Below are 13,255 nucleotides of genomic sequence, written 5' to 3' on the forward strand. Positions count from 1 at the left end.
TGAAAAAAAGATATTGAATTGTGTACTGTAGTTGGAATGGGCCTTTGCTACAACGCTCACTATCTCCTTTTTTATTGTAAAAAGCTCTTTGCATGTATAAATTTAGATTTTCATTTTTTTCTCTTTTATCAATGACATTTATTATGACTAAGTAAAAATGTACGTTTTAAACATAACTGCCAGAACCGTTTTATTTTAGGACGGAATCAAACACCACCTATGTTTCTGCTGTTTACGGTTACTGAGTGCTCGAAGTCCAAAGAAAATAAACAGCTGAATGTTCCGATGGATAAGAAAAATAAAAACTACAGAAGGAGAGAGGCACAGCAGAGAGGTGGTTCTGGGATTCATTATTTAGTTTGCTTTTACTGTTCCTGAGGCTGCCAGGCATTATTATGACTCAGATTACCTTTCTCGTGATGTAAAAAACAATTGCTCTTCCCCAGGGGGCGATAGGACAATCTCTTGCTCTCGCTGCCTCTCCCTTGCTCTCCACTGCGTTTGGGTGGATAATTTTCTCTCTGAGAGGCATTATAACCTGTAATGTTTTCACACCATTAAGCAGCTGCTTCCTTTAGCTTAAAGGCTTCTGCTACCTGCAGTCATTAACACGCTTTCTTTCCTTATATCTCCCTGATTCAGCATCGGTTTTAGAGGTTCAAATTTATTTACTTTACAGCAGGGGTCATCAATATTTTTCATTCGAAGTTTCAATGTTTGTAATGGCTGGGATGCTGATAATGGCATACAATTATTATACCTGTTCATTCCACGTTTCCACTCCCTTCTAGGTACAGCTTGGTGTGGGGATGGGGGTCCTATGGGCTGGCAGGAGTCTGTGCTGTCTGCCCTATTGTGGTTGAGTGTGTTGGCTTGAAGGCTAGAAGGTAGAGGATTGCTTGTTGCACAGCCCCTTTCTGGGCTGGTCTAAACCCTCTGGGATACAGGTACACTGGAAAAAGTATAACCTTGCTCAAATAAAAAACAAATTATGTCCAGATATCACATCTAAAATATCTGACGTCGCCGAATCTGAGTTTAATCACTTATTATGACCTGATTATTTTATGTTGAAAACATAAAACAGTAATTTCATACATAATTTAATTAGGTTTATTTGTATAGCGCCAATTCACAACATTTCATGTCAAGGCACTTTACAGTTCACCAGATCATCCAGTCAGACTGATTTAAAGTTCTCCATCCAAGGAAAACCAGTCGATTGCATCGACTCATTGACTTGAATGCGAGGATGAAGTGAGCACATCCAGCCAGTCATAGTCAGAGAAACAGGACTACACTGGAAAAACAGGCTGATCTCCAACGTCTATAAACAAAGGTGTTGACGGCAACAGCACAGCTGATATTTCTCTCCAGGGTGGTGTCACAGCTGAACATGAACAGATGAGGCGAAGGTACTATGAGAATTTCATAGTGTATATACCATACTATTCCACAGTATGTAGTTAGTGGTGTTATAATGAAGTGGAATTATTGGGAAGGTAGCATCTCAATCATGAGGAAGCATACGCTATATAAAAAAACACTGGATGGATGCTGCGCTTCACCCAACTATAAATCTTAAAAACATTTTAGTTGATGAACCAAATTGATATATTGAAATTGAACCAACCTGATGTACTTACCTTTAACTAAATGGACATGAATTAATATTTGTATTGACACCAGTTAATATAAATATAACCAAATTATAATTTTCACATTTCATTTGACTTTACTTCAAAAATTATTTCCACTTCCCACCTTACAAACTCTATTAAAATAAACACCTGGCTAACAGATTACTTTAAGTTTATTTATTAGTTGTTAACCTGAAATGGTGTAAGTCCAGGTGGTGTAAATTGACGTTTACTAATCTTCGCAAGCAGTAGCAGTTAGCATCCGTCGCTAACACGCCCACAGCAACAGCCCTCCTGCACTCTCATATAATAGTGGAGGCTCCCGCCACCAGTGACGGCTGGGTATCCAGCATTTAATTAAACAAAACTCCACACTGTACCTTCAAGCCATGTTTGTTTAGCTCTGGATGTAGCCCGGTTGAACGAGCAAGGGCTTTTGGCTAGCTAACGTTAGCGATTCATTGTCATAACGTTAACAAAACGAAAACAAAAAAAATATCTGTAGGACATGAATAAATATATATACATATTGAGAGAAATCCAAAACTTTGTTTTGGGTCCTTTGTAAATGTATTTAGTTCAGGTTAAACCAAACTTGATGTCTCAAAATCCCAAAATAATGAGTTACACAATCAAATCAATAATTTTATCTAGTTTACAGTGACAGTCATTATTTTGAATGAATAGCCACATGTTACACTTTTTCAGTATATTCAAGTGTGTATTTCTTTAACCTTGTTGAAACCTTTGGTCGAAAAGAGACACTCCCTTGGCAAATAGTGTTATTAAGCTATGGTCAGACTCGATGGGTTTTTACAGGGTGATGAGGGGAAATTTTTATGGTAGTTTTATGGTACTTTTTATCTAGAAAAAATACAGGTCCTTCTCAAAATATTAGCATATTGTGATAAAGTTCAATGTTTTCTATAATGTAATGATAAAACTTGAACATTCATATATTTTAGATTCATTGCACACTAACAGAAATATTTCAGGCCTTTTATTGTCGTAATAGGGATGGTTTTGGCATACAGCTCATAGCCGTAATAGCTAAAAACACTATTTGCCTAAATTAAATTACCTCTTCCTTTTTCCTCGAGATGCTCCTTTTAGCTCAATTTAAAACTAGGAGGACTTTTAAATGTGTTTGAGGTCAGATTAGGATCATTTCATTGAGGCTTTTCACACTCCTTTCAGAATTTCCAATCTTAAGATGGATTAAACAAGATTCACTAAACGTAGAAATGATTTCTGGACAGTTTTATTTTAACGCTTTTTAAGAGTTTAAGTGTTTAGTTTAGTTTTAATTTTAGGCCAGCTCTTATTTCACCAAATCAGCATCCAAGCCCTTCCCGTGAAAGGTTAGGATGCTGTAGAGAGCCGTGGCTCACATTACAGTAAGGGAAGTTGTTTCCTGTAGGAACCCTTGCTGTTAGTGTCTGTCGTGTTATGAAAAGCTCTCGCATGTTATTACAGGTCACATTAATGGATGTCATTGTGTTCCTTAGACTGAGTATGTTTTGGAGCTGAAAGGCTTCAATAGATTTCCCTTTTCAGTGTTCAGGCTGTTTGCCTGCAGCTGGTTTGACTTGTTTCTTTTTGAATATGAACCATAAATATGCTCAGCAGGTGTAAAACGGAGCAGTGTTTCTACGCACTAGAAACAGAAAGGATTAGATCAAAGCTGATATTTAAATGATTACGCAGAAGCATGTTCACATTTTAATTTTAAATATTTTTTTTCCTATCTATTCTTAACTAGAGGTTAATCTACACAAAATTCCCCCAAATATTTTGTAATATTTAAGGTTAAATCAGTCACACTGGATAGAAATTCTTTACTATACCCTACTATATTTTTTTACTGTAAAAAAATGTTTTTATTAAAGGCAAAGCTAAAATTAAATTCTTGAATAATGTTTTCTTTTTAATTGATCTGGATTTCTTCAGCTAATTCAGAAAACACTAATTCAGAAAACAATGCTTCTTTGGATAAAGAAGCATTGTACTGTTGCATTTATGCCTGAATTTCCTATGTTATGGTTCTATATTGCATTAAATCCGAATGAGGATCTTCACATGGAATTAAATGAAATGAAAAAAGGCACAGACACAGATTTTTGGTCTCCATTCCCCCAGTGGCTCCTTCCAAATCCTACACCTCCCTCACTTTGGGACTATCTCATGTTTTTCCCTTCCCCTCATACAAACACACACACACACCTCCCTCAGTACTGACATAATGTTGTCTGTCAAAAGCACAGAACAGAAAGACTGTTGTTCTCTGTCTCGCTGCTTTTGTTCAGAGAAGACAATGGATCCAGGAAGAAGAGGATAAAGAAGATGGTAAGGAGGGACAGAAACCAGGAGAGGGTTACTTTTGTCTACCTACATATTTTGAACGAAGGGTCTCTTTACCCAACAGCTAAAAAAGGTTCTGTCTTTAGTGAATGTGAAAAAGCTGCAGCTTTCAGGAAATGAATGTTGAAATAAAGTGTTTCATTTTCCTCATTAACCCTACTAAGACTGTTTCTGAATCACTGCCTAGAAAGAGGGTCATTTCAGAGCATCTTTGTGAAGTTGGATTTATTCCAATTTTGTTTATTTATATAGTGGCAATTTAAAACGCATCTCATTTCAAGATACTTTACAGAGGCAATTACATCAGATCATGCATCCAAATAGGTCAAATGTTTTCTATCACAGGAAACCTAGAGGATTGAATTGAGTTATGAACTTTGCAGACACGCTCCTCCTGGATGAGGATGTGGTGACAAAACATATTTCCTAGCATTGTGTCTTGACTAAAGCAATTGCTTACAGCTCGCATGCATGCAACGACAGTTGAGGGAAATGACTCCGTCATAACACAAACCCCCCCACCAGCACCAGGCTCAGTGTGAGCAGCCTTCTCCCAAGCCCAACTGGTGGTTCAAGAGGTCAGAAGAAGACATACAGAAAGAACACAGAAGCACTGGTCAATAAAAACTTTTTATTTTAGAAAAGATAACAGAAAACTTGTTCTATGGGTGGCACTGTCTAGGAAAGAAACGATTAAGCAGACATGTTCTAAGTCTGTTTTCCTGTCACAAGGGATGAAATACAGCACATAGAGTTGGTCAAAGTAGAAACTGAGCACATAGCTATGTCTAGGAGAGAATAGAGACTAAGCACTGGAAAACAAGAACAACTCATCTATAATTTAATTTTTGAATGGGAGCAGACCAGCTGATGCTTCCTTCCAGGATGGTGTCACAGCCATAAAGAACCAGGCCTGATGAAGTTACTATGTTGAGAAAAAACAGAGGGAACATAAAGTTAGTGGTTGAACAAATAAACTAAGATTTGAGAATAAAGATGGAATAATGTAAAGTGGTCCCTATATCTTCCAGCAGCTTACGCGTATATCAGCATATCTGTAGAGACAGTTTAGGATAACCTGAGCCACTCTTAAATATAAGCTTTATCTAAAGAAAGGTTTAAAGCCTAGTCTTAAGTCTGCTTTATAAATGAAAACTGGTAATTGGCTCCACAGGAGAGGAGCCTGAAAACTAAAAGATCTGCCTCCCATTCTACTTTTAGAAATTCTAGAAACCTCAAGCAAACTGGCACACTAAGAGTGAAGTGCTCTGTTTGGCAATTAAGGAACAATTAGATCTCTGATATAAGGTGGAGCTCGGTCATTTTGCTCTTTATATGTTAGAGAATATGTTTGGTATAATAGCTTCATAGAGAATTTGCCTGATCAAAGATTAACTGTTTAGTTGATTCTTAGTCATATTTGATTGTTCCTGTTTCTGGGGTTTTATTAAACCAATCACCTTTAGCATAATATTCCCCACAACAAGGAGTAGGCATGACTGATGAAAACAGTGTCTCACTCAGACTCGGACTCTGGTTACTGTCTTTGCCTGGTTTATTTTACAAGCTTCACAACATGCTTGGCTAACCGAACTAGCACAGTACCATTTTCTTGCCAGGTAACAGTTCAGCTTCACCAGTCAACCAGCGACATCTGTACAGCAGAAGTTCCGATAAACGATTGCATAGTCCAATATTGTGTCACAAACCTAAAATAAAAATCTACCCGTTTGATAATGGAAAAGCTATTTGTCAGCTTTATATTTCTTTTTAATATATAAAAACTATTTATTTTCTGAGAATGTGATTAGTTAAGAGCAACTATGCAAGTTAACAAACAGCAGGCCGGACTAATAATTATGCAAACCTTGGGTGATAAAGTGTAGGACGCACTGTATACTAGAAAAGGAACACATCTAATAAATAAAAAAGCACGAACAACTATAAATGTAACGGCGACAAACAATTGGAATTGATCCTATGTTAGCCTCCATAAAGAAAAGGAGCAATATCAGATGCCAATGATGGATCCCATCATACATTATGCGGTGGAAAAATATCAATACACATTGCATTTACATCATCCAGAGGTGCATGCCTGAATTAACATATTTTTTACCTGAATGTAGGGCTGCTGATGAAGGGCCTGATAAAGGCTCTTACTATTGAGCCAATAGGAAAATTAATCTGCAATAACCACATTTCAAACTAGGAGAGCAGCACCAAGACATTTTCAAAATATATTCTGTAGAATTTAACTAAAAAGTTAATATAAAACATTAATTACACTAGTTTAGTGACATTAAAATGGCAACACATAGAACCAGCTAATCTGACAAAAACTTTTTTTTGTTTTTTGGAAGAGTTGCACTTTAAAAACTCAACTTTAATAGGGGGAACAGACTGAATGCTGGGTGCTGGAGTTGGGGGTACTTTTCCCCTAATCCATCAGTGTATAAAGGAAAGCTCTGCGTTTAATTAAACCTTTAAGCTTTCTCTCTCTGATTCTTTCTTGAGTATAAATCACTAGGAGCAAACCCTTTAAATAACACTTAAAAACGTATAAGTACTAACTAACCATGGGACATGACAACAGATTTTGACAGGATTGTATTCTTACTCAGACCAGAGAATTGGCTCGTGTTACAGATGGCAACGCTTACCATCAGGCTTGCTTCTTCAATCTGCTCTGAATCCCAGTTTAAAGAAGCATGTTATATACACAGCCTGCCACATCATCATATCATTACATCTTAGACATTACTAAATGAAGAGACATCCGGAGCCCCAGCCATATCAAGGTTTTATCTTGTTTTTAGATCAGGGCCATTCCAAAATCAAATAAAAACAGCATAAAAATAAAACAAGCCGGTCCCATCGAGGCGTAATCTGAGACGATGACACACGAAGTGTGCTCCTGATGTCCAGTCTGCTCCGTAGCTTTGTTTTGGTAGCTTTAACCGCAGAAAATTCCGCTTCACAAAGATAGGATGTTATAGATAGGATGAGTCTTAACCTCTGTCAAGAGTCACAGAAACAACGACTGATGTAATTGGGACAGAATACCGCAATTTTTTATATTTTTCAAAATAAAACATTACTCAGACTCTGATCGCCGATAAATTATTCTGTGCAGCCCGGTACCAAATGACCGACGGACCAGTACCGATCCGCGGCCCGGTGGTTGGGGACCGCTGCTATAGAGTACCAGTCATTGAATACAAGGCCCTTTGGCTTTAGGACAAACCTAAATCATTACTTCTCTGCCACTATGCTTTATACCTTAAAGGTGTTTTATCAACTTCTTGCTTCATTTTCTAAACTTCACATATTCCATGCACACTAGAGATGAAATTATGAAGCTTTTGGCTTACTGAGCTGACTGTAAAAATATTTGCAAAAGACGTAAGAAGTGTAGAGAGAGAAATCATACTGAGAGACCAGGAGGCTGTGAAACTCAAGAGGATTATTTATATTAACACTTTTTATTTGTCTGCTGCTACAGCAAAAATAGAGGGTTGAATGTCCCTGGCATTTCACAACTGATAATGAGTGATGTTAGTCAGAGATTAGTCCTGAAACTACAAATAGTAACTTTACTACATATTGCACACAAACCTGTCAATAAAACGTGTCAAATTCCGATTAACGGTATTTTTGTCACACTGAAAATTATGTTGGTGTATATGATTTATGTATACCAACATAATTTTCTGTGTGATCTAAATACTGCTAATCCTAATTTGACACACAAAATTATGTTAAGGCACGGACTGGGAAGGATTTTCAGCCTTGGCATTTTTTCATCTACACCGGACCATTTATGGACCGTCACGAACACATGAATACACATTGTTGTCTGATGCCTAGGGATAGATCGGTTAATCCACAACCATCACCAAGAGTTCTATAATGCGGTTTTACTGGCTTTGGTTATTAACACGGACGTGGCAGTGACTGCTGCTGCATAACGTCCACACTTGCACAAAGCCAGCTGGAAACCCACTCACACATACTAGGTCTACAACGTAAGCCTGAGTGTTGTAAAAACACCAACATAAAACAATACAATAGAGGCAGACAGGCAGTTTTTCAAGAATGAATACATAAAAGCTCAGCGTTTTTTTTTTAAGCATTCACTGCAAGTCTAGGTGAAATGGAATAATGTAAACAGATGTAAAACCCCATCATGCACCGCAACATATTTTTGCAAAACATTCATAACATAAATTTGCCAAATATAAGAATATACATTCTAGTTTGGTTTAAAGAAAGCATTCTAGTTTTATAATTTAGTTTGTTGCAAGGACTTTGGACTGTGGGTCTATATATGGCTGACTTATACATTCTGCTGACATATATATTCTTATTTTCAAAATTATCTATGTAAAACAAAATACATTATTATTTTTAAAATTATCTATGTAAAACAAACTCATCATCAAATGACAAGACAGGTGAAATGGACATTGCGAAAGCCTTTGTGAACCATGGCGGCCTCTGTATTTTTCAAGGGGAAAAGCAGCAGGGGGAGAAGTTCATATTGCTGCAGTCTGAATATTGGATCTCGCTGAAAATCATATACTTTAAGTTGGGTCTCTACAAAATTTAATATCTGAAAATGTTGGGGACTTCAGCAGATCTACATTGTCTGACTGTTTGGTAATGGATGTGGTCAGACAACACCATAAGCTCTTACAATAAATTACATTTATTCAATCTTACTGAAAAGATGCTTTTTGTTTAACCTACTAGTGTTTTTTGATCAAATATCATGGCTTCATCCGGATCAAGAAACCTGTTATCCCTGGGTTCTTTCACAAAATTTTCAGGTGACACATTTTGTGTTTGATTGGACAAAAATTATGTTATAATGCTCCAGAAAGCAGTTTGGCATCCAAATGAGAAGCTCCCTGTAACTACATACACTCTTTAGGTAATGTTACCAATAATCTCAGCCATCACATACTAAAAGATTTTAAATGAATAAATTTTAATTTTAATTTAAGCTTAATTTCTTAAAGTCAACTTTTTCATTCATGCTTTATCACTAATAACCAGTCTGAAATGGATTCTCTGAAGAATCTGGCCTTGGTCCCATCACCTCCAGTGGGTTGTGAGGTAGTACTTGATTAATGAGTCAGGGGACAGAATGATCTCTCATACCTACACAAATACATTCTACCAGGCATCAGAGATGACGAGATAAAATTTGGGATTGAGACATGAGCAGAAATGGGACACGGAAATCTTAAGAATAGACTAGAAGTCTTGTGGCGCCTGGGAAGCAGTGTCGGGGTTAAGGGTCTTCCTCAGGGACCCAGATTGGCGGTCTGTGGGAGTGAGGCTTGAACTCAGAACTTTTGGATTCCAAAGGCAATCCCCCAACCACTAGGCCACCAATCCTCTAATCCCCTACTGCATAGCCTCCTTTCGAACCTTTGTATGCCAGTAGTTAGTGTAGTTGGTTTCGCTAACCATAAGCAACGGCCTTTGTGTGCTGATACCTGCAATACCTATAAGGATTCCCAGCATTTCTAAATCCAGCATGGGAACATAACTGGGATTAAGTCTGAAGGAAACCAAGGTGTGACAGTGCAGTACTTGGCTCAACCTGCTGAAGTCTCACCTGATTGATGGCCAACATCCTTTAGTAGAAATAACTGCTTTTCTTTCACTCCATCCCTTGGCATGACGCCTCATGTTAGATATCAATGGCTAGAGTCTGGGATTCCTTCTTTTCACCTAAACCATCCTAAACCAACTAAACCATGGGCATGAGGCCTATCTGACAGACCTTTACTGAGTCAGTTGTAAAAGTAGATCTGCCTTCAGAGGAAAGAAATGAGCAGTGTGCTGACCCAGATCTCTTGTGTGGACAGTGTTAGAGCACCAGGTACAGATCCAGATACAGCCTGTGAAGCAGACTGTGTATTCAGCTGCTGTGTCTGTAAATCAGGAGATGATTACACCCAGACTGTGAGCAGAAAGTTAGCGTAAATATATCCTCCTTTCATTCAGAACAGCTCTGGCTCTGGCAAAGATCCACAGAAACTAATAAATAAGCAATGAGCTCGCTGACTCAGTGGTCTGTTGTTGAGGTGATGATAGTAAAATCCTGCCTCCCTTATGTGTGTTAAACACAAACTGAGCTCTCTCTTTTCTCAAACTAGCAAACACATTAACTTCATGTTTGCCTTTCAAACTCCTTGAGAACAAAAGCCTAGACACATTAAAGAAGAAATGCTGACCTCAGGTCAGGTGGTCTGATAGTCTCAATCTATTTAGTGTTTAAATTTTTAACTGTTTACTTTGACTATTCCTTGTAAGTTTCATTTCTTTATCGGCTAACCAAGCATGAACTTATGTGGTGAAGATTGCTTCTCGAGGAGTTCCTCCAGCAGAAAGCAGAACCCAATTGTTCGAGGAGAATATCTTAAACCCTGTTGTGTGATGTAAAATCTCTGTCTGCCATCTCTTTAGATCAGAAGTATTTTTTGTGTGCAGCTGCTTTAAGCGGAATTCCTTCTGTTATGTTTGGTTTGAATTTTCTACATTTTTTTTTTATTAAATCTGGATCAGTGTTCCCTATTTCAAACTGTGCTGAACACAAATTCAGTTATAATGGTTATAAATGACCTATTATGTTAAGGTGATTAACTTGGGTTGCTGGGCTTTTTGGAAAAAGTTATGTGCACAAGTCTACAGGGGGCACCAAAAAACACAGTGATGTTTTATATGTAGGACCAGAGAATCCCAAAATATTTTATAACAAATACATTAATAAATGCAATTGTTTAGGTACCAAAGCTGTTAAACAACAAAGAGAGCCACATTTTCTTCTTTTAGAATCCAAACTAATAATCTTTGTCATTATGAAACCATAACAAAATTCTATAAAGAGTTCCTGCTGTGAATGTAAAAATATTGCCCAAAAAGAAATGAGATAAATGTCCATCAAAAAGTAACTGCCTCTGAAGCAAAACATCAAATGGCACTTCAGAGAGGAAATAGAAGAAAAAATCCTTCCTTCTTTGAAGGATTTTTACTTCTTTCACAAGTGCTTCAATTTTTCTTCTAAGAAAAATATGCCAACAATTTAGTATTATAAAATTATATATATATATATTTTTTTTACAATACTCTATTGATCCAAAGGGAAAATAAATGTTGACATAAAAAAACAAGTCACTGTAGATGTTGATAGCTGTAGGCAGGAAGGATCCTTTGTAGCGGTTTTACTTCCACTGGATCTGGAGAAGCCTTTGACTGGAGACACTGTATTTCTTCCACAGTCTTCTGAAGAGGATGTTCATGGTTGGCCATTTTCTTTATGAAATCATATCCAGAGATTCTAGAGTAGTTTCTAGGACATTTTTCAGCTGGTTGAGCTTATTTAGGCCACTTGCTCTGATGCTGTTACCCCAGCAGATGATGGCAGAGGAGTTCACATGCCCCATGACATATTTATTAAAGATAAAGAGCATGTTGCTGCAAAGCCTGAGAGACATAAACTTCCTTAAGAAGAAGTCAAACCTGCTATGTCCTTTCTTGTAGACAACTTTAAAGTTATACCTTCGGTAAAGTTTGTTGTCCAGGTGAACACAGAGGTATTTATATTCCTCCACCTCCACTTCTTCTCCAAAGGTGTTAATCGCGTTTGACTTGCTCTTGGTTCCTCTGAAATCAACTATCCTACCCTTTGTTTTGTTCAGATTCATGATCAAGTAATTGCTCCCACAAAATGCCTACAGAGTTGCCCCCCCTGCTCTCTATACTCTGCTTCTTGTGCGTCTATGATGACTCTAAATTGTGTGCACAGTTATTATGCAAGTTGTAGTTGTGATGATAAATTTTCTTGTTGAACATATACAGCTCTCTTTGTCAATCCAAAATGTTATTAAGGGCAAAAATTGTTTCGTCATGCACATTACAGTGCCTCCTTTTCACATACAAAAACATGGTTAGTATGCAGTAAACACCTCCATTTTCCAACCTTATATGTCCCATACATTTCACCCAACTTATAGAATAGTCATTGGATATATTCTTGGTACTAGTTTCTTGACCCAGATTTGGGATGGGTGTTTTTGGTAGACTGTCCAATTACTTTATCTTAATGTATAGAATGCAATAGATCTAAATAATGTGTTTAGTGCACGTGCAGAAAGTTTGAAGTTTATTGGAAATATTTAATGTGCCATATCTTAAAAACTATTAAAGTGTTGGCTACCATTTTGGGTACACAGAGACTCACATATGGTACCAATTTGGACAATTAATAACAGAATAATAGGCTGTATATTGTGGTTGAACATTACATTCCAACATTTACTGTCACTTGCATTAAGCTTTTTTTATATGGTTTTCTGCTTCTAGCTCTTAAAACTGACCCATTAGGAGTTAGTGCCTTGAATTAATGCTTCCATATAGCCAAGATGTATGGCTACTAATAAAATATATTTTTATAAAGTAATACTGAGTTTTCCATTTTTTTAAGCAAATCACTGTTCTGTTATGTGCAGGAAGGTATTTGACTCAAAGTTCTTTGCTCATTTCAAATTGATCATTGAATTGACATTTTTCTGCTTGTGTTCTTTCAGGTAGATTAAAGGGGATAGTGATGATGTCTGGATTAAACCCAACCTCTTCAGAACACCGTGGAGATACCCTTTGTAGTGCTGATAATGGCAATGTGGAAACAGGAGATGATGCCCTGGACCAAGAGCTTCTCCCAGATCTGATTCATCATCACCCTAATCTTTTCAGCTCTTCTCCTTTAAGGGAAAAGATGTATGAGGTTGACAGCAGCTGGAGCCAGGGTGTAGACCAGCTGAGATATGGACCGTAAGTGGATTTCTATTTGTGTTTCTGCAGAACTTTCCATAAATACCCCCTTAACTTATAATAAAGATACTTGAAGCATTTAAAAATATGTCAAAGACTTAAAGGCAAAATTGAATGCTTGTGTATCTTTGTTCTTCCACTTGGGTCTCTGCTGCTCTAGAAACAGTTAAAGTGCAAACAACCCTTCCTCTAGTGACCCCAAATGAGCCCAGCCTAGCAACCTACATGACAATATTACATCAAAGCAATTGTTTGAATAAATCACGTTCACAATTTAATGTTAGCTTTATTACACACTGAAAAATTTATCTGTATATAACTCTTACAATGAACTACAGCTCAAAAGACAGAAAGCTATTGGTTAGCTTAATGCTTATTTAAGTATTAAAGCTAAATTCCTTATGAAA

General features: G+C 37.2%; 1 protein-coding gene across 2 annotated transcripts in view; it reads left to right on the forward strand.

Annotated features, from left to right (window-relative positions):
• Window positions 1–13,255, forward strand: part of si:ch211-137a8.2 (uncharacterized protein LOC777613 homolog) — a 29,198-nt gene that overhangs the window by 3,798 nt on the left and 12,145 nt on the right. For both annotated transcript variants that reach the window (XM_038274887.1, XM_038274886.1), the window contains exon 2: window positions 12,605–12,848. In XM_038274887.1, coding sequence (XP_038130815.1) covers window positions 12,625–12,848 — 224 coding nt within the window. In that variant the 5' untranslated portion in view covers window positions 12,605–12,624. The remainder of the gene's footprint in view (window positions 1–12,604; window positions 12,849–13,255) is intronic.

The sequence above is a fragment of the Cyprinodon tularosa genome, unplaced genomic scaffold (genome assembly GCF_016077235.1).
Source record: "Cyprinodon tularosa strain WSP-4 unplaced genomic scaffold, ASM1607723v1 ctg938, whole genome shotgun sequence".
Classification (NCBI taxonomy): domain Eukaryota; kingdom Metazoa; phylum Chordata; class Actinopteri; order Cyprinodontiformes; family Cyprinodontidae; genus Cyprinodon; species Cyprinodon tularosa.